Here is a 26,888-nt window from a genome sequence, read left to right as displayed (position 1 = left end):
TAGAGCACATAGTGACTGGTTGCATCACGGCCTGGTTCATCAACTTGAACGCCCAGGAGTGAAGAAGACTGTAAAAAGTGGTGAACACTGCCCAGTCCATCATCGGCTCTGACCTCCCCACCTTCGAAGGGATTTACTAGAATCGCTGCCTCAAAAATGCAGCCAGCATCATCAGAGACCCACACCACCCTGACCACGGAATATGAGGTGCTGCTCTCATTTCACCCCTGCCATCGGGAAGATGGTACAGGAGCCTGAAAATTGTAACATTCGGGTTCAGGAACAGCTTGTTTAAGAAGGAACTGCAGATGCTGGAAAATCGAAGGTAGACAAAAGTGCTGGGGAAACTCAGCGGGTGCAGCAGCATCTATGGAGCGAAGGAAATTGGCATCGTTTCAGGCCGAAACCCTTCTTGACTGAGAGTGAGGGTGGGGGGGATGGAGGTGGGAACATCTGGGGCACCTGGAGAAAGGAGAAAGGGAAGAGGATGGAGCCAGAGGGGCTGAGGGAGAGCTGAGAACAAGTGTAGCGCTACCTGAAGTTGCAAGGGAAAATGCCAGGCCACCGGGGGGGGGGTGCCTAAGAGAGGGAAGGGAAGTGCTGCTCCTCCAATTTCCGGAGGGAGCAATCTTGGCCATGGAGGAGGCCCAGGACAGAAAGGTAGAATTCGAATGGGATGGCAGGAGTGAAGTGCCCTCGAGCCTGCACCGCAGGATCATGGTGATCATCCAACTCAGTATCCCGTACCTAATGCGGACCGAGTTGGAGGTGTTGGCCAAAACGATCGGCACATCTATCCTTGGTCTCACTGATGTAGATCAGCTGACATCTAGAACAGCGGATGCAATAGATGAGGTTGGAGGAGATGCAGGTGAACATCTGCCGTGTGAAAAACAGCTGCTCGGGTCCTGAATGGAGGTTTTAAAGGGTAAAGCGACAAGTGTAGCATCTTAAGCGGTTGCAACGGAAAGTGCCCGGAGAGGGGGTGGTACGGGAGGGAAGGGAAGAATTGACCAGGGAATTGCGGAGGGAGCGGTCTTTGCAGAAGGCAGACAGGGGAGGAAATGGGAAGATGTGGCGAGTGGTGGGGTCACGTTGGAGGTGGCGAAACTGAAGGAGGACTATTTGTTGTATGTGACGGCTAGTGGGGTGGAAGGTGAGGACTAGGGGGACTCTGCCCTTGTTTCGAGTGGGGGGATGGGGAGAGAGAGCAGTGTTGCGGGGTATGGAAGTGACCCTGGTGCGAGCCTCATCTATGGTGGAGGAGGGGAACCCCTGTCCCTGAAGAATAAGGACATTTCCGATGCCCTGGTGTGGAACGCCTCATCCTGGGAGCAGATGCGGCGTAGACGGAGGAATTGGGAGTAGGGGATGGAGTCGTTACAGGAAGCAGGGTGTGAAGAAATGTAACCCAGATAGCCATGGGAGTCAGTGGGTTTATAGTGGATGTCGGTCAGAAGTCTATCACCTGCAATGGAGATAGTGCGGTCAAGAAATGGTAGGGAAGTGTCAGAAATGGTCCAGGTGTATTGGAGTGCCGGATGGAAGTTAGTGGTGAAGTGGATGAAGTCAGTCAGTTGTGTGTGGGTGCAGGAGGTAGCACCAAAGCAATTGTCGATGTAGTGGAGGTAGAGGTCGGGGATGGGGCCCTGGTACGTCTCAAACTCATTGGGCGCGGAACTCGTTGAAGTGGGGACGGAGGGGGCCAAAGGTAAGGCCTCTGCTGAGGACAGACTGAAGACGGTAGTGTGGGTGGGGAAGAGCTGGGGTCACATGTTTTCAGGGGGACGGGGAAGACCCAGTGGAACAGCCACTGAGGTTACCAGGGTTAGGGGGACTGGCACTAGGATCCAGCGCTGTCAAACCCAGGGGAGTGGGAGTTAGCAGCGTGGAGGCTTCAGGGCCGGTGCTGAGTCCAGGTAGGGCGACGGCTGCTGGAGGGAGGGCGGTGGAGTGGCCAGGGTCAGTGGAATCGAGCAGTAGAGTCCGGGTCGGCGGGCAATGCGTGGGAGGTCCCGGTGGACGGACGGTCGGTGGGCGGATGGTCAGTGGGGCGGCGCGGTTCTGTCCTCAGCAGAGGCCTCACCTTCGTCCCCATCTCAATGTAGCTGATCTATATCCCGTTTGACAGTCTTTGCTATTGTACCTGCCGCTATTACCTACTCTGGCAGCTCATTCAACAAACCCACCACCCTCTGTGTAAAAAATTGCCCCTCAGGTTCCTAATAAATCTTTCCCCCTTCACACCTTGAACTAAACAGCCTGAAGAAAAGTTCCGACTCAAAACGTTGTCTGTCCATTCCCTCCGCAGATGCTGCCTGACCCGTTGAGTTCCTCCAGGCACTCTGCGGTTTGCTCATGATCCTAAGATGGAAAAATCAAAGACTACAGGGCTTTAAGGTGAGTGGGCAAAGTTTAAAGGAGATGTGTGGGGCAATTTATTTTACACAGAGGGTGGTGGGTGCCTGGAACATGCTGATGGTGGTGGAGGCAGATACGATAGTGGTGTTTAAGAGACTTTCGGCTAGGCACATGGATGTGCAGGGAATAGAGGGATATGGGTAATGTTCAGGCAGATGAGGGTTGGTCTTGGCATCATGTACGGCATAAACATTGTGGGCCGAAGGGCCCGTCATTTTGATGTACTGCTCTATGTTTAGCATAGCGTAGTTTAGAGATACAGCGCGGAAAGAGGCCCTTCGTCCCACCGGGTCCGCGCCGACCAACAATCCCCACACATTAACACCACCTTACACCCACTAGGGACAATTGACACTTATACCAAGCCAATTAACCTACAAACCTGTACGTCTTTGGAGTGTGGGAGGAAGCAGAAGATCTCGGTGAAAACCCACACAGGTCACGGGGAGAACGTACAAACTCCGTACAGACAGCACCCGTAGTCAGGATCGAACCTGGGACTCTGACGCTGTGAGTACTGTAAGGCAGCAACTCTACCGCCGTGCCACCGTGTTCTCTGTTCTGTGCAAAGCATTTGAAAGTTGCAGATTAAAATTTGTTGGAAACAGATACGGCCAGAGGACTTTGATTTTCTTGTTTACAGAAAAGTAGAGGAGAGGTGAACGAGATTGCGACCTTGGACACAGCCAGTGTGCGGGGTGGGGATGACAGTCCTATAAACGTTGCCACAATGGGAATGATACCTGACCACAGACTAACAGATAACAAACCTCATCAGCCTATCGCAGGCACAATATACAGAGCTACATAGATTAAACAGGGAACAATGGGCATCATTTTTAAGACATAGATTAATCATTAATCATTGATGGCTGGCCTCGAGGTTTACAGCCACTGTCTGAACCCCATAGTCAGACACTTGGTGGTATTAACCCCAAAGTCACCCCTTGTAGCAACGGTCCCAGCATGCGGCTGGCTTGGAGTGCAACATAGTGCCGAATGTGGTGTGCAGTCTATTAAAGTGAATCAATTAGGGGTGGAAGAGCTGCACTGCTGTCTTGCAGCGCCAGAATGCCAAGTTCAATCCCGACCTCGGTTGCTGCCTGTGTGGAGTTTGCACGTTCTCCTTGTGACTGCATAGGTTTCCTCCGGGTGCTCCGGTTTCCTCCCACATCCCAAAGACAATGTGGGTTTATTAGTAAATTGGCCCTAGTGTGTAGGGAGTGGATGAGAAACATAGAAAATACGTGCAGGTGTAGGCCATTCAGCACCGCCATTTAATATGATCATGGCTGATCATTCCATGTTCAGTACCATGTTCCTGCTCTTTCCCCATATCCATTGATTCCTTTAGCCCTAAGAGCTACATATAACTCTCTCTTGAAAACCTCCAATGAACAAAAACCTCCACTGCCTTCTGTAGCAGAGAATTCCACAATTCCAGATTTACAACTCTGGATGAAAAGGTTTTTCCTCATCTCAGTACTAAATGGCCTGCCCCTTATTCTTAAACTGTGACCCCTGGTTCTGGACTCCCTTAACATGGGGAACATTGTTCCTGCATCTAACATGTCCAATCCCTTAAGAATTGTATTTGTTTCTATAAGATTCCCTCTCATCCTTCAAAACTCCAGTGAATACAAGCCCAGTCGACCCATTCTTTCCTCATATGTGCTCATTTGGACTATCCACCCACAGTTTGAGCACCTGCAGATCTGCAAGCTAAGGAAGTCAATAGGGGATTAAGCCTTCAGTGTTTAGATTATATAAATAGTCAGGAGGGTCTCGACCCGAAACGCCCCCTCCAGAGATGCTGCCTGTCTCGCTGAGTTATTCCAGCATTTTGTGTCCATCTTTGATTAAATGGGGGATCAGTATCATAGTCACGGTTGAGGGTGGTGGTGGAGGCAGATATGATGGTGGCATTTAAGAGACCTGCAGATAGGCAAATGGATATGCAGGGAATGAGGGTTATGGATCATTTGCAGGCAGATGGTCCTGGCATCATGTTCGACATTGCTGGTTGAAGGGCCTGTTTGGTACTGTATTATTCAACGTTCTATGTTCTAATATTCTCAGATGACCAAGGAACCAACCTGGCAGTGCTCCGTCTGAAGAAGGGTCTTGACCCGAAATGTCACCTATTCCTTTTCTCCAGAGATGCTGTCTGACCCGCTGAGTGACAGCGTTTTTGGGGGTCTACCAGAGGTCATAGGTTTAAGGTGAGTAGGGGGGGGGATTAACGCTAGCCTGAGGGCAAGATTTTCACATAGTGAGTGGTGGGTGATTGGGATAAGCTGCCAGAGGAGGTAGTTGAAGCAGGTATTATAACAATATTTAAAATACATTTAGACAAGTGCATGGATAGGAAAGGTTTAGAGGGATATGGGCCAAATGCAGGCTGGTGGGATGAACATAGATGGGGCATTTTTGTTGGCATGGGCAAGTCGGGCTGAAGGGCCTATTTCAATGCTGTATCACTATGACTCTTCGACCGACGAGATGAATGGAATGCAAATAAACTGCAGATGCTGGTTTATACCAAAGATAAACACAAAGTGCTGGAGTAACTCAGCAGGTAAGACAGCATCGCTGGAGAACATGGTTAGGTGACAATTCGGGTCGGGACCCTTCTTCAGACTGACCCGCTGAGTTACTCCAGCACTCTGTGAAACGTCACTTACCCATGTTCTCCAGAGATGCTGCCTGACCCGCTGAGTTACTGCAACACTCTGTGTCTATCTATTCACAGCACAGTTGTGTGGGCAGTGGAACTCCTGCCCCAGCTCCAGTGATCTGCATTCCATATCTGATGTTGTCCGTGTGAGGGCCACACATTCCCCTGGGACATCCTGGGTTATTCTGCAGGTGACAGGTACATGGATAGGACAGGTCTAGATGGATATGGGCAAACGCAGGCAGGTGGGACTAGTGTAGATGGGGCATCTTAGCTGACATAGGCAAGTTGGGCCGAAGCGGCTGTACCAGTCTATGATTCTTTGATTAATACCACCACAGCTCGACAAATACTGCATCAAAAATCTGAAGCAGCATCTCAACCTGAAACATCATCTATCCATGTTCTGCAGAGATGCTGCCTGGCCCATTGAATTGCTCCAGCACCTTGTATCGATGGTTGAGATGAAAGGAGCCATCCTATCGGTTACTGAAAGCACATGTGGTAGACTGTCTTTAGTTTAATGGCGTCGTTAGGAAAAGGGGAAGTACAACGGGATCTGGGGGTCCTTGTTCATCAGTCTATGAAAGTAAGCATGCAGGTACAGCAGGCAGTGAAGAAAGCGGATGGCATGTTGGCCTTCATAACAAGGGGAGTTGAGTATAGGAGCAAAGAGGTCCTTCTGCAGTTGTACAGAGCCCTAGCGAGACCACACCTGGAGTATTGTGTGCAGTTTTGGTCCCCTAATTTGAGGAAGGACATTCTTGCTACGTGCAGCGTAGGTTTACAAGGTTAATTCCCGGGACGGCGGGACTGTCATATGCTGAGAGCAGCTGGGCTTGTACACTCTGGAGTTTAGAAGGATGAGAGGGCATCTTATTGAAACATATAAGATTGTTAAGAGTTTGGACACGCTAGAGGCAGGAAACATGTTCCCGATGTTGGGGGAGTCCAGAACCTGGGACCACAGTTTAAGAATAAGGAGAAAGCCATTTAGAACGGAGACGAAGAAACACTTTTTCTCACAGTGGTGAGTCTGTGGAATTCTCTGCCTCAGAGGGCGGCGGAGGCAGGTTCAGGGATAGCGGAGTCAGGGGATATGGGGATAAGGCAGGAACGGGGTACTGATTGGGGATGATCAGCCATGATCACATTGAATGGCGGTGCAGGCTCGAAGGGACGAATGGCCTACTCCTGCACCTATTGTCTATTGTTTAGTTTAGTTCAGAGCTACAGCGTGGAAACAGGCCCTTCGGCCCACTGGGTCCGCGCTGACTTGCGATCCCCGCACATTAACACTATCCTACACCCACTAGGGACAATTTTTACATTTACCAAGCCAATTAACCTACAAACCTGCAAGTGTTTGGAGTGCGGGAGGAAACCGAAGATCTCGGAGAAAACCCCCCCAGGTCACAGGGAGAACGTACAAACTCCGTACAGGCAGCACCCGAAGTCGGGATCGATCCCGGGTCTCCAGTGCTGCATTCGCTGTAAGGCAGCAACTCTACCGCTGGGCCACCGTGACTGCCGTCCTGAGGGAGTGGTCTCCTCTGTTGGGCAGCAGAGTGCACAACCGACCTATTGCAATGTGTTTCAAGAAGTTGCCAGTGAATTTATTGTCTTTTTCAGCAAAAACAAAGTTGTCACCGGTACAATCAGATTGCAACACCACAACCACCCCGAACACCCTGATCTTTCCTCCCCGCTGCCAGAGTTAATCATTGTTAATAGTTAACGTTCCCACTTTTGGTTGGATGTCCACATCAGTAAATTGAGTCCCGCATTTTAGCAACATTTCCATTTTACATTGTTTCTCCCGCTTGCTAACTCACGATTCCCCACATTGGAAAAAAATTCGGAATGAATTGATATTCCCATAAAAAACCGTTGTGAAGTGTGTGTGTTTATTTAGCCTGAGATCCAGTCTGCGTTGCCAAAATAGAAAGAATTGGATAAAGTGTTTCTATTTGTTTGCACTGATTAAAAAAATATCAGACATGACCGTGTCCAAATTTAACAGAAGCAAATTAAAAAAAGAATAATAATGTGCTTTTAATAATTTGCCAGGGAGGAGGATTGCAACATGTCCCTGTGCACAATAAACCTGGGGTCATTTGCCTTCACCGCAGGCAGGCTAATGAAAATTGAGTACTTAGACCCTGGGACCAGGGATTGCGGCTTTTCAACCAGGTGGAGCAGCTCCACAGAATACAGCGGAGAGGGGTGAAAAGAAATTCTGTTGTTTTCTGCATGAAATAAACTGTAAGTAAAACAGGATTGTACCATGGACCTTCGTATTGATACAGTTACTTTGAGTGCAATGTAATCTTAACACAAATAATCTGTTCCATTCTCTTATCAAGTTGTTGCTGCATCTTACACAGAGTTTTCTATCAGCTGGGCCGATGCATGGATAGGAAAGGTTTAGAGGGATAAGGGTCAGACAGGAGCAAGTGGGACTATTGTAGATGGGGCATGTTGGTCAGCATGGTCATGTTGGTCCAAAAGGGCCTGTTTCCGAGCTGGGTAAACCCGGTGACTCGCTACCACCCTATTCTGCAAAGTGCCAGTCTCTGCCAGTTGCAATCAATTGATGGGAAATTTTCCTCTTCGATCACTTCTTACTCTCGGGCCACTGCCTGGCCCGTCTGTGGTCTCCTGCTCTCTGCAAGGAGCAACGCCATCGCTGCATCGGTGATTAAACTAAACCGAAATATCATCAGAGACCCCACAACCACCCTGGCCACACTCTCATCTCGCTGCTACCATCAGGAAGAAGAAAAGCGTAACCTCCAAGTTCAAGAACAGCTTGTTCAAGAAGGAACTGCAGATGCTGGATAATCGAAGGTAGACAAAAATGCTGGAGAAACTCAGCGGGTGAGGCAGCATCTATGGAGCAAAGGAAATAGGCAACGTTTCGGGTCGAGACCGTTCTTCAAAAACAGCTGCTTCCCTACAACCATCAGGCTCTTAAACACTGCACAACACTAACCTCAGCAACTGTGACCTTCTATGGACTGTGTGTTTGGTTGCACTTCCGACTTCATTATGATTATTGTCTGGTTACCTAATATTACTTCTTATTTATTTTCTGTGTTATTGTATATTTATCTGTGTGTCATTGCATTAATTGGACTGTAAAGCAAGTAAAAATTTCATTATTCTGTTGCTGGTGCATATAACAATGAAACACGCTTGACTCTTGACAAGAGTCCGAGAACACTGATGCTATTATAAAGAAAGCACATCAGCGCCTCTACATCCTGAGAAGATTACGGAGAGTCGGATTGTCAAGGAAGACTCTCTCTAACTTCTACAGGTGCACAGTAGAGAGCATGCTGACCGGTTGCATTGTGGTTTGATTCAGCAACTTGAGCGCCCTGGAGCGGAAAAGACTACAAAAAGTAGTAAACACTGCCCAGTCCATCATCGGCTCTGACCTCCCTTCCATCGAGGGGATCTATCACAGTCGCTGCCTCAAAAAGGCTGGCAGTATCATCAAGGACCCACATCATCCTGGCCACACACTCATCTCCCCGCTACCTTCAGGTAGAAGGTACAGGAACCTGAAGACTGCAACGTCCAGGTTCAGGAAGCTACTTCCCCACAGCCATCAGGCTATTGAACTCAACTCAAACAAAACTCTGAACATTAATAGCCCATTATCTGTTTATTTGCACTTTATCTGTTTTATTTATTGATGAGTGTATATATTTATATAATGGTATATGGACACACTGATCTGTTCTGTATTTATGCCTTCTATATTCTGTTGTGCTGAAGCAAAGCAAGAATTTCATTGTCTATCTGGGACACATGACAATAAACTGTCTTGAATCTTGAATCTTGAGATCAGCTTTGGGGAACTTAGGGAGAGGGATAGAGTCTGAAGGATCTCGACCCGAAACACCACCCCTTCCTTATCTCCGGATATGCTGCCTGTCCCGCTGAGTTGCTCCAGTATTTTGTGTCTGTCTGTCTAGAAAATTAAAACATTGTCCTTGAAAATCTAGGTGCAGAATCACGTGGCCATACCTGAGCACGTTTAGTCACCGTTACTTTTGTTTTCAGGAACAGACTTTAGTTTAGTTTATTGTCACGTGTACTGAGATTCAGTGAAAAGGTTTTGCTGCATGCTAACAAGTCAGAAGAAAACCAATACATGATTACAATCGAGCCGTTTACAGTGTGCTAATATATGATAAGGGAATAACTTCAGTGCAAGAAAAAGTCAGTAAAGTCCGATCAAGGGTAGCCTCGAGGGTCACCAAAGAGGTAGATATTAGTACTAGTTGTGGTAGGGTAGTTCAGTTGTCTGATAACAGCTGGGAAGAAACTGTCCCTGAATCTAGAGGTGTGTGTTTTCACACTTCTATACCTTTTGCCTGATGGGAGAGGGGAGAAGAGGGAGTGGCCGGGGTGCGACGTCCTTGATTATGCAGCTGGCCTTGCCGAGGCAGTGTCAGGTTTCAATAAAGTCAACGGAAGGGAGGTTGGTTTGTGTGATGGTCTGGGCTGCGTCCACAATTCGCTTTGATTTCTTGTGGTCTTGGATGGAGCCGTTCCCAAACCAAGCTGTGATGCTTCCCGAAAAAATTATACCATGTTGCATCTATAGAAGTTGATGAGAGTTGTAGGGACTTGCCAAACTTCTTAAGCCTTCCAGGGAAGTAGAGGCGTTGGTGTGCTTCCTTGGTTCTCGGTAAACCAGATTCCGTTTACACAGCGAATGGTTCTTTTACTTGGTTGGTGAGTTGGAATGACAGTAATGTGGAAATCCCACTCACGTTTTTACACTGGGACACCATTGCCCTTTGTGACATTGCACACTAGTTGGTAATTCTGTTTAGTTTCTTTAATATCACACTTTCTTGGTTTAGTTGTGTAGAGATCACATGTACAGAGATACAGTGAAGAGCTTGTTCTGGGTGCTAGCCAGTCATATCACACTGTACATGAGTACAATGGATGCTCTTCTGGAACAGCATGGAGTAGCCATCTTGCAACGTCCAAGTCTGTGAAAAGTCTGATCTTGTTCCAAGGAGATCTACAATGGAAAAATCAAAGACTACAGGGCTTTAAGTTAGTGGGCAAAGTTTAAAAGAGATGTGTGGGGCAATTTATTTACACAGAGGGTGGTGGGTGCCTGGAACATGCTGATGGTGGTGGAGGCAGATACGATAGTGGTGTTTAAGAGACTTTCGGCTAGGCACATGGATGTGCAGGGAATAGAGGGATATGGGTAATGTTCAGGCAGATGAGGGTTGGTCTTGGCATCATGTACGGCATAAACATTGTGGGCCGAAGGGCCGTCGTTGTGATGTACTGCTCTATGTTTAGTATAGCGTAGATTAGAGATACAGCGCGGAAAGAGACTCTTCGTCCCACCGGGTCCGCGCCGACCAACAATCCCCACACATTAACACCACCTTACACCCACAACCACCGCAAACCCGCCGCCCATTCATTGCCTACAGCAGCCGCCCCCTCTGCTCCCGTGTGGCGGAGTCCCGCTTCCCGAGCCAGCCACAGAACTATCTGGAGATTTCCGCGCGCATGGGAGGTGAGGTCACGGACCATTCACAGCCCCAGGCTTTCCCCGTGAACTCCCACCGCCACCGATATCGTTGTTGGTAGCTCTGAAAATGATCATAATGCTTTCGTGACCACACTAATGTTTTCCTAACACTAATGTTGTCAGGGTCCCGACCCCGAAATGTCACCTACCCATGTTCTCCTGAGATGCTGAGTTACTCTAGCAATGTAACAAAATTTTGAAATTAAAAAAATCAAGTCTGCAATTTATCCCATCAGATAAAGCATAAAATGAAGTTTAATTTGACACCTAATTCACTTTCATATCTTCAGTATTAAAAAGGTTATGACCATTTTCATACTCGGAAATTAGCATCTTGTTCCCTATTGCTTTTCCATTGACTTAACACAAAAGCTGTGATCAAGGACAGTCAAAAGCCCATAACTTTCTTAAATATTAAGAGAACTGAAATGAATGTTCAGTTATTATAGATTGAAGCACTCTGAAATAAATATGAAACAATCTTACTTGGATGACCTGAAATTAAAGCATATAAGTTAGTTACCTAATTGTAGCTAATCACAAAATTCAATTATTAGATCTAAACATCTATCCATTTCTTAAGAAAAGGTTAACATTTTTAAATAGCCTAAGTGTCCAAATAACATTCACACAAGAATTCACAATATAACATGATTTTAAAATCTCATTGTCATGAATTTATAGGCTAAATGGAAGGATATTAATGATTAATTCCCGTAAATTAATGTCCATTTTAATCATCTTGCGAGTGGAACGCGATCGATTGGAACGTTGCGGTTGCGGTGAATTTAAACCCCATATCGACAGGAAAAACACCGCCGGTTCGTATGGGGCCAAAATCACATTTTCGCCAAGGAAATGTTGATTAAAGTCATCCTAAGAAGCAAGTTTATATATAAAATAGACGACTTACATTATATTTTGTCCCCTACGTGAGATCCGTCCTGTTGTCGGCGTTGACGGCGTTAGAAGTCGCTTTTTTATTTTACTCCAACGACTAAATTGTCCCGCGATTTAAAAAAAAACTTCCGAGAACGAAAGTTGGAACGATTTTTCTGCAGCAGCTGGCAGGTCGAGAAAATATATTCAAGATTCATGAGAGTTTATTGTCATGTGTCCCTGATAGGACAATGAAATTCTTGCTTTGCTTCAGCACAACAGAACATAGTAAGCATAACTACAGAACAGATCAGTGTGTCCATATACCATTATATAAATATATACACACATGAATAAATAAACTGATAAAGTGCAAATAACAGATAATAGCAAGATTAATTTAATGAGTTATTAATGTTCAGAGTTTTGTCTGAGCCAAATTTAATAACCTGATAGCTATTCCTGAACCTGGTCATTGCAGTCTTCAGGCTCCTGTACCTTCTACCTGAAGGTAGCAGGGAGATGAGTGTGTGGCCAGGATGATGTCGTCCTTGATGAGCCTTTTTGAAGCAGCGACTGCGATAGATCCCCTCGATAGAAGGGAGGTCAGAGCCGATGATGGACTGGGCAGTGTTTATTACTTTTTTAGTCTTTTCCTCTCCAGGGCGCTCAAGTTGCCGAACCAAGCCACTATGCAATGGGTCAGCATGCTCTCTACTGTGCACCTGTAGAAGTTAGAGAGAGTCCTCCTTGACAAACCGACTCTCCGTAATCTTCTCAGGAAGTAGAGGCGCTGATGTGCTTTCTTAATAATAGCATCAGTGTTCTCGGACCAGGAAAGATATTCAGAGATGTACAGGCCCAGGAATGTGAAGCTCTTGACCCTTTCAACCAACGTTGATATAAACGGGACTATGGGTCCCCATCCTACTCCTTCCAAAGTCCACAATCAGTTCCTTGGTTTTGCTGGTGTTGAGGGCCAGGTTATTGTGCTGGCACCATATGGACCGTCTCTTCTATATTCTGACTCATCCCCATCAGTGATACGTCCCACAACAGTGGTGTCGCCAGCAACTTGATGATGGAGTTCGCACTGTGAATGGCTATGCAGTCATGAGTATAGAGTGAGTACAGCAAGGGGCTGAGCACGCAGCCTTGAGGTGCTGCCGTGCTGATTGCAATCAAGGCTGGCACATTTCCACCAATACGAACAGACTGTGGTCTGTGAATGAGGAAGTCGAAGATCCAATTGTAGAGGGATGCGCAGAGACCCAGTTCTGCAAGTTTGATAACCAGCTTGGCAGGGATAATTGTGTTAAATATATCTTGGACAGGCAGGAGAAAACCGCATTTTAATCCCGCCCCCTCCCCCCTCAAAGGCGCCAAAGTTGCGCACACGGCCAGTGGCAGAACTGCAGCGCTACTGAAGGTAAGTATTGTAACATACCTAGTTACTCCAGTACTTGACATCTATTTCTAATACTTTCCTTGTTGTCTTCCGTTTATTGCAGAGTTGCTCCATGACAACAAGCTACGTTAAAAATGCCAAATTCTGTTGTCCTGCGGCGTTTCAATTCCCTGGGAGAAGACAATAAAGCATTTCAGGCAGAGTACTTAGGTAACTAAACTTCCAGCGGTAATAGTAACACGTACCTGTGTCAAACGTCCCAGCCTATCCAACCTCTCCCTGTACCTCAAGCCCACACGCCCACGTAACATCCGAGTGAATCTCGTCTGCTCCATATCCAACTTAAGAGCATCTTTATTGACATTTATTTTCTTCCCCTTGGCGGCACCGTGGCGCAGCGGTAGAGTTTGCTGCCTCACAGCGCCAGAGACCCGGGATCGATCCTGACAACAGGTGCTGTCTGTACGGAGCTTGTACGTTCTCCCCGTGACCCATGTGGGTTTTCTCCGGGTGCTCTGGTTTCCTCCCACACTCCAAAGACATACAAGTTTGAAGGTTAATTAGCTTCAGTATAATTGTAAATTGTCCCTAGTGTGTGTAGGATAGTGCTAGTGTACGGGGATCGCTGGTCGGCTCAGATTTGGTGGGCCAAATGGCCTGTTTCCGTGATGTATCTCTAAACTAAACTAAACTAAAAATGACCATCCATTGGCAGAATAATAGCTACTTCATGTCACTAGAAAATAATTTTATTAATTTTAATCAGGCTTGATGTGTAAGAAGGAACTGCAGATGCTGGTTTAAACTGAAGATGGACACAAAATGCTGGAGTCTGAAGAAGGGCCTCAACCCAAAACGTCACCCATTCCTTCTCTCCAGAGATGCTGCCTGTCCCGCGAGTTACTCCGGCATTTTGTGTCTATCTTAATCAGGCTTGAGCTGATTGTGAATGAAATTACATGAGTCTCTGCCTAGTTTCTGTCATCTACACCCTGCTTCTACACACTTGTATACTGACTGTACATGGCAAGATAGAGAGACTACCATGTATCCTGGCAGATCTCTGTACAGTGGATTTCAGTTATAGCGGACTGAGGATCCCGGTGCCCAGCGGGCTGGCTCCATGTGGCGGAAGCTTCCGGTTTCGTGAGTGTAGAGAGGGAGCAGCATGAAGGCAGCGTGAGTACTGGGGACTCTGCGGCTCCCCGGCCTGTGTTCCCGCTCCTTCAATGGTGCTTTATTTTCACGTGTGCAAAACACGGTGAAATCCAATTTTGAGTCGCCAGATTTAGTGCCATTTCCAAAGATCCACAGTCCGGCCCATGAGACATCCCCCCCCTAGTGTGTAGGGAGTGGATGACAAAGTGGGATAACATAGAACAAGAGCGAACGGGTGATCGATGGTCGGCGTGGACTCAGCAGGCCGAAGGCCCTGTTTCCATTTCGTATCTTTCAATCCATTCAATCATGGTAGAGTCAGAAATAGAACATCTTTACTGAAGGCGGTACCTCTCAGGTTAACTACGGTACAACAATGTATGTAATGACACCAAGCGCAAATCAAGCGTGAATAATATGCTGACTTCCCTCGGATGGGATACCCTGGAGCTCCGCAGAATCAGGCTAAGACATTGCAATTTACAAGGAGATTCACAAATTCACGCCGTCATCCCAGAGCACCAACTGCCGTGAAACAAGACAAAATAACGGTCCCTACATCATCAACGGGCTAAATTTCAACAAACCTTGCGACCAATATTCCTTTTACCCAAGGACGATAAGGGAAAGGAATAAGTTACCACCCGACACACGTGCTGCTCCCGATGTTAAGTCATTTAAAATGGGGATTGAGCAACTCCTCAACTTGGTCAAAAAGGCCCACTTCCAAATGTAATCGCTCCTCTACTCACTCCGACCCACGCGAGATAACCAATGATGAGGTGTTTGTGCAGTAATCAACCAGCACCGGAACCAGAATATCCCCCCCCTCCCCGTGCCATCGTTTCTTCCCACCCATCCTTGGGTTAGACTAGTTCATATTTACCCCCTTCACTTGGTTATAGCGGACAATCGGCAATAACGGACTCCATCCCCCCTCCATGGTCCATTATAGCCAGGGTTTACTGTACACACACACCTGCCATGGTGTCTATGCATCTATGTAAGCCTGGCTAGGGGACCTTGGACATTATTTCCCATTGAAAGTGACACGTAAGTGCACATAGAAACATAGAAACAAAGAAATTAGGTGCAGGAGTAGGCCATTCGGCCCTTCGAGCCTGCACCGCCATTCAATATGATCATGGCTGATCAACTCAGTATCCCGTACCTGCCTTCTCTCCACACCCCCTGATCCCCTTAGCCACAAGGGCCACATCTAACTCCCTCTTAAATATAGCCAATGAACTGGCCTCAACTACCCTTTGTGGCAGAGAGTTCCAGAGCACGTTGTTGCTTCTTTTTTTTGTCGTCTGACAGACTTCTTTTCTTACAGATATTGATGGTCCTGGCCAAAGGTGAGTATGCTGACATATTTTACTGATGTGATTATAAAATGAAGTGCTTTATCAAATGGAGATTTTGAAATGGAAGTGATTTGCTCTCGTTTACCTTGTTGCTATTTTGCAGAAAAGTTTACACCGTAAATGGAAACTACCCTTCAAAATCCAAGGACGACAATGAAAATTTGTAAGCTCAGTTCAAATATTCTGCACACAGTTACATGGGAATTTTGCTAATGGTCTCATTTCAGTTTAATCATGTTGTGTTGCCCTTTGTTTTAATTGACGTGATTTTATTGCATTTAAAGATCGAAAAAAGAAGATCGCATCAAGATCGGCTTTTTTCAGCTGGTAATTTTGAATTCTCTTTATTGATTTCTGTACGTAAATACTGTACGAACAGTGACAAAGATTCCAAGTTGAGGTACTGCAAGCTCCTTAGTGGTAAAAATGACCTGGATTCCATCCTGACCTCAGGTGCTGTCTGTGAGTGGAGTTTGCACGTTCTACCTGTGACAGCGTGGGTTTCCTCCGGTTGCTCCGGTTTCCTCCCACATCCTAAAAACATGCGGGTTTGTAAGTTAATTGGCCATCTGTAAATTGCCCCCTAGAGTGTAGGGAGTGAGTGAGAATGTGGGATAACATAGAACTAGTGTGAACGGGTGATCGAAGGTCGGCGCGGACTCTGCTGACCAAAGGGCCTGTTCCCTTGTCGTACCTTTCAATGAACTCAATCATGGTAGAGTCAGAAATAGAACATTCTTTAATGAAGGTGGTACCTCTCAGGATAACTGGTGTCTGCGTTCAACAATGTGTCAAGAGTCATACCATATGGTACAAATCAGTTCCTAAATGTATCAGACACATGGACAGATACACAGGAGAACACACACTGGGACACATACACATACAAGGCACATTGAAACAGAGAAACACAGACACAGGAGATATGTTCATTTGAAAAGACACAATAAGTGCTGGAGTAACTCAGCGGGTCATGCAGCATCTCTGGGGAACATGGATAGGTGACGTTTCACAGAGTGCTGGAGTAACTCAGCGGGTCAGGCAGCATCTCTGGAGAACATGGATAGGTGACGTTTCAGTTTCGGATCTGGAGAACATGGATAGGTGACTCAGTTTCGGACCCTTCTTCAAACTGATTGCAGGGACCTGAAACATCACCTATCCATGTTCTTCAGAGATGCTAGACAAAAGTGTTGGAGAAACTCAGCGGGTGCGGCAGCATCTATGGAGCGAAGGAAATAGGCAACATTTCGGGCCGAATCCCTTCTTCAGACTCCATAGATAGATGCTGCCGCACCCGTTGAGTTTCTCCAGCACTTTTGTTTACCTTCGATTTTCCAGCCTCTGCAGTTCCTTCTTGAACATTCTTCAGAGATGCTGCCTGACCCGCTGAGTTACTCCAGCACTCTGTGAAATGTCACCTATCCATGTGATCCAGAGATGCTGCCTGACCCGCTGAGTTATTCCAGCACTCTGTGAAATGTCACCTATCCAAGTTCTCCAGAGATGCTGCCTGACCCGCTGAGTTACTCCAGCACCCTGTGAAATGTCACCTATCCATGTGATCCAGCGATGCTGCCTGACCCACTGAGTTACTCCAGCGCATTTCTTCAGAGTCATTCTTTGGTAAACCAACATCTGCAGTTCCTTGTCCCAGCTGATATCATCATTATATATTGTGTGTATTCCCGTGTGATTGGTTCTTCATCAAAATTTAACGGAGCTTTATTCAAGGAATCGGAAATATCATTCTATATTGGGCGGCACGGTGGCGCAGTGGTAGAGTTGCTGCCTTACAGCGCCAGAGACCCGGGCTCGATCCCGACTACGGCTGCTGTCTGTACGGAGTCTGTACGTTCTCCCCGTGACATGCGTGGGTTTTCTCCGAGATCTTCAGTTTCCTCCCACACTACAAAGACCTACAGGTTTGTGGGTTAATTGGCTTGGTAAATGTAAATTGTCCCTAGTGTGTGTAGGGTAGTGTTAGTGTGTGGGCGTCTCCGGTTGGCTGAAGACTCCGTTTCTGTGCTGAAGATCTCGTTTCTGTGCTGTATCTCTAAACTAAACTAAACTAAACTAATCTGTGCTGCTAAGAATACAATTTGCACACTGCTTGCCTCAAGTTTCACAGGATTACCCAATGTGGGAGGGTTGGCAGTGACGACGAAAGACTGGGTTGCATTGTCATGGTCACACAAGATGTGGACGTGATTTCTGGCAGGGTGGACCTAACTATTTCCTTTCTCTGACTGAGTCACACTGAGGCTGTGAAATGAAAGATGCTTCAGCGGTGTGTCAGGTATCAGTTGACTGATTGGCCGTGTCATGCTGGGCACTGTGAACAACATTTAAAAGACACTTGGACAGGCACGTGGATAGGACAGGTTTGGAGGAATGTTGGCCAACTCGTGCAGGCGGGACTCGAGCAGGCGGGACGGGCAAGGGCAAGTTGGGCCAAAGGGCCTGTTTCCACACTGCATGACTACATCCATGAACGGGTTGTGTGATGAATAACACACACACATTTACCAGTTTGCATGGTGTGTCACAGTTGTGGTTTAGCAATTGCACATTTTTCTGCAAATGGAATAAAAGAGTTAACATTTCATGACATGTGACACTTCACATATACAGTTATTATTTCCTTGACATGTGACATGTCACATTTACTGTAAGAAACATAGAAACATCAAAAATAGGTGCAGGAGGAGGCCATTCAGCCCTTCGAGCCAGCACCACCATTCATTGTGATCATGGCTGATCGTCCCCAATCAATAACCTGTGCCTGCCTTCTCCCCATATCCCTTGATTCCACTAGCCCCTAGAGCTCTATCTAACTCTTATTCTCTTATTATTTCCTGACATGTAACATGTGATGTGAACAGTGATTATTTCCCAGACATGTAATGCTTCATGTGTACAGTGATTATTTCTCTGACATGTAACATTTCACACGTGCAGTGATGATTCCATAACATGTAACACGTGTACAGTGAATATTTTACTGACATGTAGCGCTTCACGTGTACAGTGACTATTCACTGACATGTAAATTTCACATGTTCCGTGATTATTCACTGACATGTCACACTTCACATGTACAGTGATGATTCCTTGACATGTAACACGTGTACAGTGAATATTTTACTGACATGTAGCGCTTCACGTGTACAGTGACTATTCACTGACGTAAATTTCACGTGTTCTCTGATTATTCACTGAAATGTCACGCTTCACATGTACAGTGACTATTCACTGACCTGTCATGCTTCATGTTGTCTACTACAGTTTCGGTTTGCCTCCTGCTACGAGGTGACTCTGATGGTGTTTGGGGGTGTCTGCGCCCTGCTTCACGGGGTTGCCCAGCCGGCAGTGCTGCTGGTGTTTGGGCTGTTAACGGACACCTTCATTGCCTACGACATCGAGTTACAAGAACTCAAGGACACACGTAAACACTGCAACAATAACACCATCCATTGGGTCAACGGGTCAGAATACCTCAATCAGCATAACGAGACCATGTCCTGTGGGTAAGTTGGAGGTGATCTTTCATATCCCTTCCTACTTTTGCCTGTTGTACATCACTCGATGACATGCCAAGTATTAGATGGTACCTAGAGTGCCGGTGCAGGATTCCCAAAAGGTTCAGTTGCAGGTTCAATAACTAGTAAGGAAGGCAAATACAATGTTAGCATTAATTTCGAGAAGACTACAAATATAAAAACAGGGATGCAATGCTGAGGCTTTGAAAGGCGCTGGTCAGAACGCCCCAGATATGAGGAAGGATGTGCTGGCATTGGAGAGGGCCCAGAGGAGGTTTACAAGAATGATCCTGGGGTTGACTTGGTTGACATATGATGAGGCATTGGGCCTCGGTTCGCTGAAGTTTAGACGGATGAGGAGGGATCTCATTGAAACTTACCACACAGTGAAAGGCCTGGATAGGGTAGATGTAGAAAGGCTGTAGAAAGACTAGTGGGAGAGTCTACAACCAGTGGGCATGGCCTCTGAATCAAAGGACACACATTTAGAAAGATGAGGTGGAGTTTCTTGAGTCAGAGGGTGGTGAATCTGTGGAATTCATTGCCACAGAGGGCCAAGTCATTGGGTATTTTTAAGGCGGAGATTGACAGATTCTTGATTAGTAAGGTTGTCAAGGGTTATGGGGAGAAGTCAGGAGAATGGGGATGAGAAGGAAAGATAGATCAGCCATGATGTAGTAGAATCGATGGACTGAAAGGCCTAAGTCTGCACGTAGAACTTATGAATGAATTTGTAGAAGGCTTGTTGTTAGTCCTAGAGTCTAAGCAGTGGCTCAACTTGCCCATGCCGACCAGGATGCCCCATCTAAGCTAATCCTGTGATGGTGATTCTATGGTTATGAAAGTATTGGAAGAAATCACTGCCTGAGTGGAAGGACAAAGATCACTCGAGGACAGGTGTGTTACAGATGTGCAAGAAAGGTGGTGCTCGATGAAGTGGAGCTGGCTGAAGAAGCGCCTCGACCCGAAATGCCACCCATTCCTTCTCCCCTTCTCTCCATTCCTTCTGTCCCGCTGAGTTGCTCCAGATTTTTGTGTCTATCTCTGGTGTTCGATGAATGTGGGTCATTTTTTAAATTTCAACAAGCACAATCATTGTGAAACACGTCCTATGTTGTAAGAAACCTGAAAATCTTGTGCGACAGGATTTGCTTATTAACCTTTAATCAGAATTAAATAATTGTCAGAGTAATGACATTCACCATTAATTAATGTATCAGAATATTGTAGATTAGTGTCACTCATTTCATGAGTCATGCTTCTGTAATTACGCCCACTAGCTTTTCAGTTATCACGGCTTGCTGGATACCTCTAGTGTAAGTTGAACGTGCAAGTGTGAAATCGTGCTTGCTATGTAGTTAATAAAGCATTTGGATCTTTATCTTGGTGTAAGGTTTCTGTTATTGTATGGTCATCACTCAACAAATATATTGGTTTATATATTTGATCACCAAAGTCTATACATTAAGTTATGATGTAAATAAGAATGAAAAATAACATTGCTAACTATATGCTTAACTCTGCCAACTGGATGCCTGGCGTAACAATAAAAGGAAATGTGGATTTTGTAACCTTTGCTTCTTTTTTCAGGATCTTAAACATTGAAAAAGAAATGACCATGTTTGCTTATTATTACGTTGGAATAGGATGCTCTGTGTTACTTTTGGGCTACTTCCAAGTAAGTTACGGACCTGACCTTCAATTCAGCACTTCAACTCCCCATCCCATTCCGTATCCGATCTCTCTGTCCTGGGTCTCCTCCATGGCCAGAGCGAGCAACCACCGGAAATTGGAGGAACAGCACCTCATATTCCGCTTGGGGAGTCTGCATCCTGGTGGCATGAACTTTGAATTCTCCCAATTTTGTTAGCCCTTGCTGTCTTCTCCCCTTCCTATCTCTCCCTCAGCCCTCGGGCTCCTCCTCCTCCTTTTTCCTTTCTTCTCCCCGACCCCCGCACCCCCCATCAGTCTGAAGAAGGGTTTTGGCCCGAAACGTTGCCTATTTCCTTCACTCCATAGATGTTGCTGCACCCACTGAGATTCTCCAGCATTTTTGTGTACCTTCAATTTCAACCGATGATCAAACATTCAAACATTCTTGACTCTTGGAACTTGAGAGATTTGTTATACCGTGTTTAAGTTGAAGATATTTCCTGTTCTGCAATAATGGAGAGATATTTTCACTCAACCCAACCAGACAGAACAAAATATTTTAACAAATAAATCTTTGTTACTGTTTCATAGAAACATACAAAATAGGTGCAGGAGTAGGCTATTCGGCCCTTCAACCCATCACCGCCATTCAATATGATCATGGCTGATCATCCAAAATCAGTGCCCTGTTCCTGTTTTCTCCCCATATCCCTTGAGTCCTATCTAACTCTCGAAAACATCCAGTGAATTGGCCTCCACTTCCTTCTGTGGCAGTAAATTTCACAGATTCACAACTCTAGTTAAAAAAGGATTTCCTCACCTCAGTCCTAAATGGCCTACCCCTTATTCTTAAACTGTGACCCCTGGTTCTTGACTCCTCCAACATTTTTTCTGCATCTAGCCGTTCCAATCCCTTAAGAATTTTATATGTTTCTATAAGATCCCCCCTCATCCTTCTAAATTCCAGTGAATACAAACCCAGTCAACCCATTCTTTCATCGTATGTCAGTCCCACCATCCCGGAAATTAACCTGGTGAACCTACGCTGCACTCACTCAATAGCAAGAATGTCCTTCCTCAAATTAGGAGACCAAAACTGCACACAATACTCTCGATGCAGTCTCACCAGGGCCCTGTTTGATTAAAGATGTTTCATCTCTGTTTGCTAGATCTGTTTCTGGGTCACTGCAGCTGCACGTCAGACCCAGAAAATCCGCAAGGCTTACTTCCGGCAGATCATGAGGATGGAGATGGGTTGGTTTGACTGTAATTCCGTTGGGGAATTGAACACACGGATGTCAGAGTAAGCGTGCTATCTTCATGAAACACTCCATACTAATTCCCTGTCTCGGTCTGATCCTGGGTAGCATTACACACCTGTACACACACCTGGGTAGAACACATACCTGGATCATCGCACCTGTTGATCATCCCAGTACTCCCTCTGCCCCCCCCCCCCCGTCCCCTCTCCCCTCTCATTTAACAGCTTGTCATGAACTATCTCTAACTCTCGGTAGAGTTGCTGCCTGCCAAGACCCAGGTTTGAACCTGACCACGGGTGCTGTCTGTACGGAGTTTGTACGTTCTCCCCGTGACCGCGTGGGTTTTCTCCAAGATCTCCAAGTTTTCTCCAAGATCTTTGGTTTTCTCCCACACTCCAAAGACGCACAGGTTTGTCAGTTAATTGGCTTGGCGTAAGTGTAGATTGTCATAAGATCGTGAGATCATGAGTGATAGTTGTAGAAATCCATCAAGTCTACTCCGCCATTCAATCATGGCTGATTTATCTTTATCTCCTAACCTCATTCTCCTGCCTTCTCCCCAGAACCTCTTGACACCTGTACTAATGTCCCTAGTTTGTGTAGGGTAGTGTTATTGTGCGGGGATCGCTGGTCCGTTCGGACTTGGTGGGCCTAAGGGCATGTTTTTGCGCCATGTCTCTAAACTAAAATCTCCCGTATCTTTATTCTCCCGCATGTGCTGCAGTATACAGGGAATGTCTGCTGAAATTTCCTTCAGTTTATTTGAAGGATGGCACAGTGGTGCAGGGTTAGAGCTGCAGCCTTATTCACTCCTGATTATGGGTGCTATCTGTGTGGAGTTTGTACATTTTCCCCGTGCCGCGTGGGTTTTCTCTGGGTGCTCTGGTTTCCTCCCACATTCCACAGACGTGCCCAAAACGTTGTCTGTCAATTCCTTCCACAGATGATGCGTTGACTCGCTGAGTTACTCCAGCATTTTGTATTCTGTTCAAGCTAGTAAGTGGATTGGATTGGATTGGATTCAATTTCATTGTCATTGCACCTTTCAGTGCAACAAAATGGTTTAGCCTGCAGTCATAACATAGAATAATAACAAAACAAACACTCAACACAGTTTAAAGTCCCAAAGTCAATGTCTCTTCCCTCCTTGCTCTCCCTCTGCGCCGAGGCAATCCAAGCCTCCAATGTTGTGACCCCGCCGGGTGATCGTGTGCAAGTCCCGCGGCTGAATCCGTGCTCTGTAAACGGGCCGGTTCAAACTCCGCGGCCCAGGGTGGTCGAAGCTGCCGCCCTCCAGTCCAGCGGACACAGCTGTAGTGGCGGGAGCTCCGGAAAAACAGGTCACCAACCTGTGACCTGCGAGCTCCCGATAATGCTGTCCACTGGCCCGCGGCCGAGGCTCCGAAGTCGGGTCGGAAGTTGGGTCGCCCCGCAACCACAGCCCCGAAGTCGGCCAGCCTCGCGTTGGTAAGTCCTGGCTCTGCCTCCGCAGCATCGAGGTCGGTCCCAGTTGGAGGCCGCAAGATCCGCGATGGGCTTCAGCGCAGACGGACATGGAGACGAGGGATACGGCAAGAAAGGTCGCATCCCCCCCGATGGAAGAGTCAAAAAACATGTTACATCCACACTACACATACACAACTAAATAAACCGAAATAAACTGTAAAAACGGGACAAAAGAAAACAAAAAAAGAAAAGACAAACGGACTGCAGGCGAGCCGCAGCTGCAAGGCAGCGCCGCCACTTCTCTTGTGTCTCTGGGATACAGGGCATCAATGACGTTTAAGCGTTCCTTCGTGCCTATATTTTTATTTTAAATTAGTTTAGAAACACAGCGTGGAAACGGGCCCTTCGGCCCACTGAGTCCGCGTGGATCATCGTGCACCCATACACCAGTACTACGTCCTACACACTAGGGACAATTTACACAACCCAATTATCCTACAAACCCAGGATGTGGGAGGAAACTGGAGCACCAGGAGAAAACCCACGTGGTCACAGGGAGAATGTGCAAACTCAACACACAGACAGTACCCGTTGTCAGCATTGAGCCCGGGTCTCTGGCGCTGTGAGGCACTGGCTCTACCGCTGTGCCATCTTACGCAAAGCTCTTACATCTGGGAACAGCTGATCTCTGCAGAAGCTGAGCGGTCGGCACGACACCTCCAACATCTGGCACCATTCCCTCTGTGTGTTCATCTGTTTGTGAATTATAGGAACCATCACTGTGTCAAACCACAGCACTCCCCAACAGGTTAATTGGCGCCCCTGTTCCACTATCTAAAGGGGCAACTCCTTGCCTTCTGGCTGCACTTCACACCCACCATCCTCATCTTTGGTCACCCTGTGCGTAGGGGAGAGGGTTTGGGGCTGAAGATGTCCTGGTTGGGTTGCTCCTAGGCCTGGCCAAGTTGGCCATCCGCGAGTCATGGCGCCAGGCGGTAGAGGGCTCTGCCCGAGCCGGCTGCCTGCCTCTTTTCCGGGGTTACGTCCACGCCTGGATGGTCCTAGACTGGGACTACGCGCTGTCCACGGGCGCTCTGGGGGATTTCCGGGACAGCTGGGCCCCGCGGGGGGTTGAATTAATCCAGGCACGGAAATCGCTATAAAAACATGCGGGGGGGGGGACATGCATGCGCACACACGAGAGGCTTCGGCCGTGGGCCCTGTGGACAGTAACATCGGGAGCTTACCTGGTTGGTTACCGACTCTGAACTCCAGCAACAGCAGCTTCATCCGCCCCGACTAGTGGGGTTTGAATCGGCCTGTTCGTGGGGCCTTTCATCGCCCAGCGGGGGTTTAAACATCGAGAGCCTCGATTGCCTCGATGCAGCAGTTTGATTTTAAGCTGTGCCGGGCGCTGAAAGGCCCCGCGAATGGGCCAATTCTGCCATTAGAAAACGTCTGATAAAGTCCGGATTACAAAACATGGGGGGGCTGCGGTGGATTGCCCCCACCTCTCAAAGCAGGGGGGGGGACATGTCCCCCCTGTCCCCCCAAGGATTTCCGCCCCTGAATGCATCCTTGACAAGGATTGTAACATCGTTGTATAGTAGTGTATTTAGTATATTTGTTTGTCTTGTATTATGGTGGTGGGTTCTGGTTTGTTTTATTGTATTGTAAATATTATTTTTAATAATTGAATACATTTTTAATTAAAAAATACAGGTTAATTGGCTTCTGTTCATGGTAAAGTGCCCCTAGTGTGTACGTTAGTGCCAGTGTACGGGGATCGCTGGTCAGCGCGGACTCGGTGGGCCGAAGGCCTGTTTCCGCGCTATATCTCTAAAGTCTAAAGTCAGGATTGAACCTGGGTCTCTGGAGCTGTGAGGCAGCAATTCTACCACTGCTCCACCGTCGGTTTAGATCTATAAAACCCGACTCGGTTTTGATCTTAAAAAAATGTGAAAGACATTATTTCAGTCCCCAGTGTCGTCCGATGACGGCCATACCCTGATAGTAGGCTTGTGGATGTTCAATAATGACGTGAGTCTGGTGTAACTTGGTTCCTCTTCTTTTGCAGTGACATTAATAAGATTAACGATGCCATCGCTGACCAGGTTGGCATCTTCATCCAGCGCTTCTCCACCTTTGTGAGTGGCTTCCTCATGGGCTTTGTGAACGGCTGGAAGCTGACGCTGGTCATCATTGCCGTCAGCCCGCTGATCGGGCTCGGAGCCGCACTCATGGCGCTGGTGAGCGAACAGTGAGACGTGCGTGGGCGCGCAACCCGTGGTACACCCGCAGATCCGCCGGGCACCTCCCATCTCTGAAACAACCATGGCTGTGGGGAGATTGTGAAGTCCCTAAACACGGTGGCGCAGCGGTAGAGTTGCTGCCTTACAGCGCTTACAGCACCAGATACCCGGGTTCGATCCCGACTACGGGTGCTGTCTGTACGGAGTTTGTACGTTCCCCCCGTGACCTGCGTGGGTTTTCTCTGAGATCTTCGGTTTTCTCTCACACTCCAAAGACGTACATGTTTGTAGGTTAATTGGTTTGGTAAAATTGTAAATTGTCCCTAGTGTGTCTAGGACTAGTGTTAATGTGCGGGATCGCTGGTCTGTGCGGCCTCGGTGGGCTGAAGGGCCTGTTTCCACGCAGTATCTCTAAACTAAACTAAACTAAAATGATGAGAGGCATAGATAGGGTAGACAGTCAGAACCATTTACCCAGGGTGGAAATGCCAAACACTAGAATGCATAGCAGGCATAGGTGCCAATAAAGACGGCTTCTTCTACTTGGATGCCAGTGACTAGCGGAGTTCCGCAAGGGGTGGTGCTGGGGCCACTACTCTTCACATCAATGATTTGGCTGAGGGGATTGAAGGCTTTATGGCCAGGTTTGCAGATGATATGAAGATAGGTGGAGGGGTAGGTAGTGTAGAGAAAGCAGGGTCTCTGCAGAAGGACTTGGGCAGGTTGGTAGAGTGGGCAGAGAAGTGGCAGATGGAATACAGCGTAGCAAAATGTGGAGTCATGCATTTTGATAGTAGGAATAAAGGTGTAGACTATTTTCTAAATGGGAAGAGAATCCAGAAATTGTAGGTGCAAAGGGACTTGGGAGCTGGTGCAAGATTCCCAATAAGTTAATTTGCAAGTTGAATCGAATGCAACAAAAGGCAAACGCAATGCTAGCGTTTATTTCGAGAAAGCTAGAATACAAAAACAGGGATGTAATGCTGAGGCTCTATGAGGCACTGGTCCGACCATATTTGGAGTATTGTGAGCAGTTTTGGGCCCCATATCTGAGGATGGATACACTGGCATTGGAGAGGGTCCAGGTAAGGTTTACCAAAATTACCCCAGGAATGATTGGGTTAAATTGTAGGAAGGAACTGCAGATGCTGGTTTAAACTGAAGACAGACACAAAATGCTGGAGTAACTCAGTGAGACAGGCAGCATCTCTGGAGAGAAGGAATGGGTGACGTTTCAGGTCG

General features: G+C 47.1%; 1 protein-coding gene across 4 annotated transcripts in view; it reads left to right on the top strand.

Moving 5' to 3' along the window:
- The first annotated feature begins 2,297 nt into the window (after positions 1–2,297).
- LOC129698590 (bile salt export pump-like) overlaps positions 2,298–26,888 on the top strand; it is an 82,925-nt gene continuing 58,334 nt past the window's right edge. The window contains exons 1-11 of one of the 4 annotated variants that reach the window (XM_055637693.1): positions 2,298–2,400; positions 4,501–4,643; positions 7,231–7,363; positions 13,070–13,176; positions 15,461–15,482; positions 15,595–15,654; positions 15,776–15,818; positions 18,780–19,021; positions 20,624–20,711; positions 21,856–21,989; positions 25,472–25,643. In XM_055637693.1, coding sequence (XP_055493668.1) covers positions 13,101–13,176; positions 15,461–15,482; positions 15,595–15,654; positions 15,776–15,818; positions 18,780–19,021; positions 20,624–20,711; positions 21,856–21,989; positions 25,472–25,643 — 837 coding nt within the window. In that variant the 5' untranslated portion in view covers positions 2,298–2,400; positions 4,501–4,643; positions 7,231–7,363; positions 13,070–13,100. Of the gene's footprint in view, positions 2,401–2,764; positions 2,932–4,500; positions 4,644–5,954; positions 7,364–13,069; positions 13,177–15,460; positions 15,483–15,594; positions 15,655–15,775; positions 15,819–18,779; positions 19,022–20,623; positions 20,712–21,855; positions 21,990–25,471; positions 25,644–26,888 lie in introns of those variants that run through there. The other 3 variants (XM_055637692.1, XM_055637695.1, XM_055637694.1) reach the window with 3 other exon arrangements.

Source organism: Leucoraja erinacea, chromosome 7 (assembly GCF_028641065.1).
Source record: "Leucoraja erinacea ecotype New England chromosome 7, Leri_hhj_1, whole genome shotgun sequence".
NCBI classification, from domain to species: domain Eukaryota; kingdom Metazoa; phylum Chordata; class Chondrichthyes; order Rajiformes; family Rajidae; genus Leucoraja; species Leucoraja erinaceus.
Note: the sequence above shows the minus strand (reverse complement) of the source record. Positions and strands in the feature narration are given on the sequence as shown.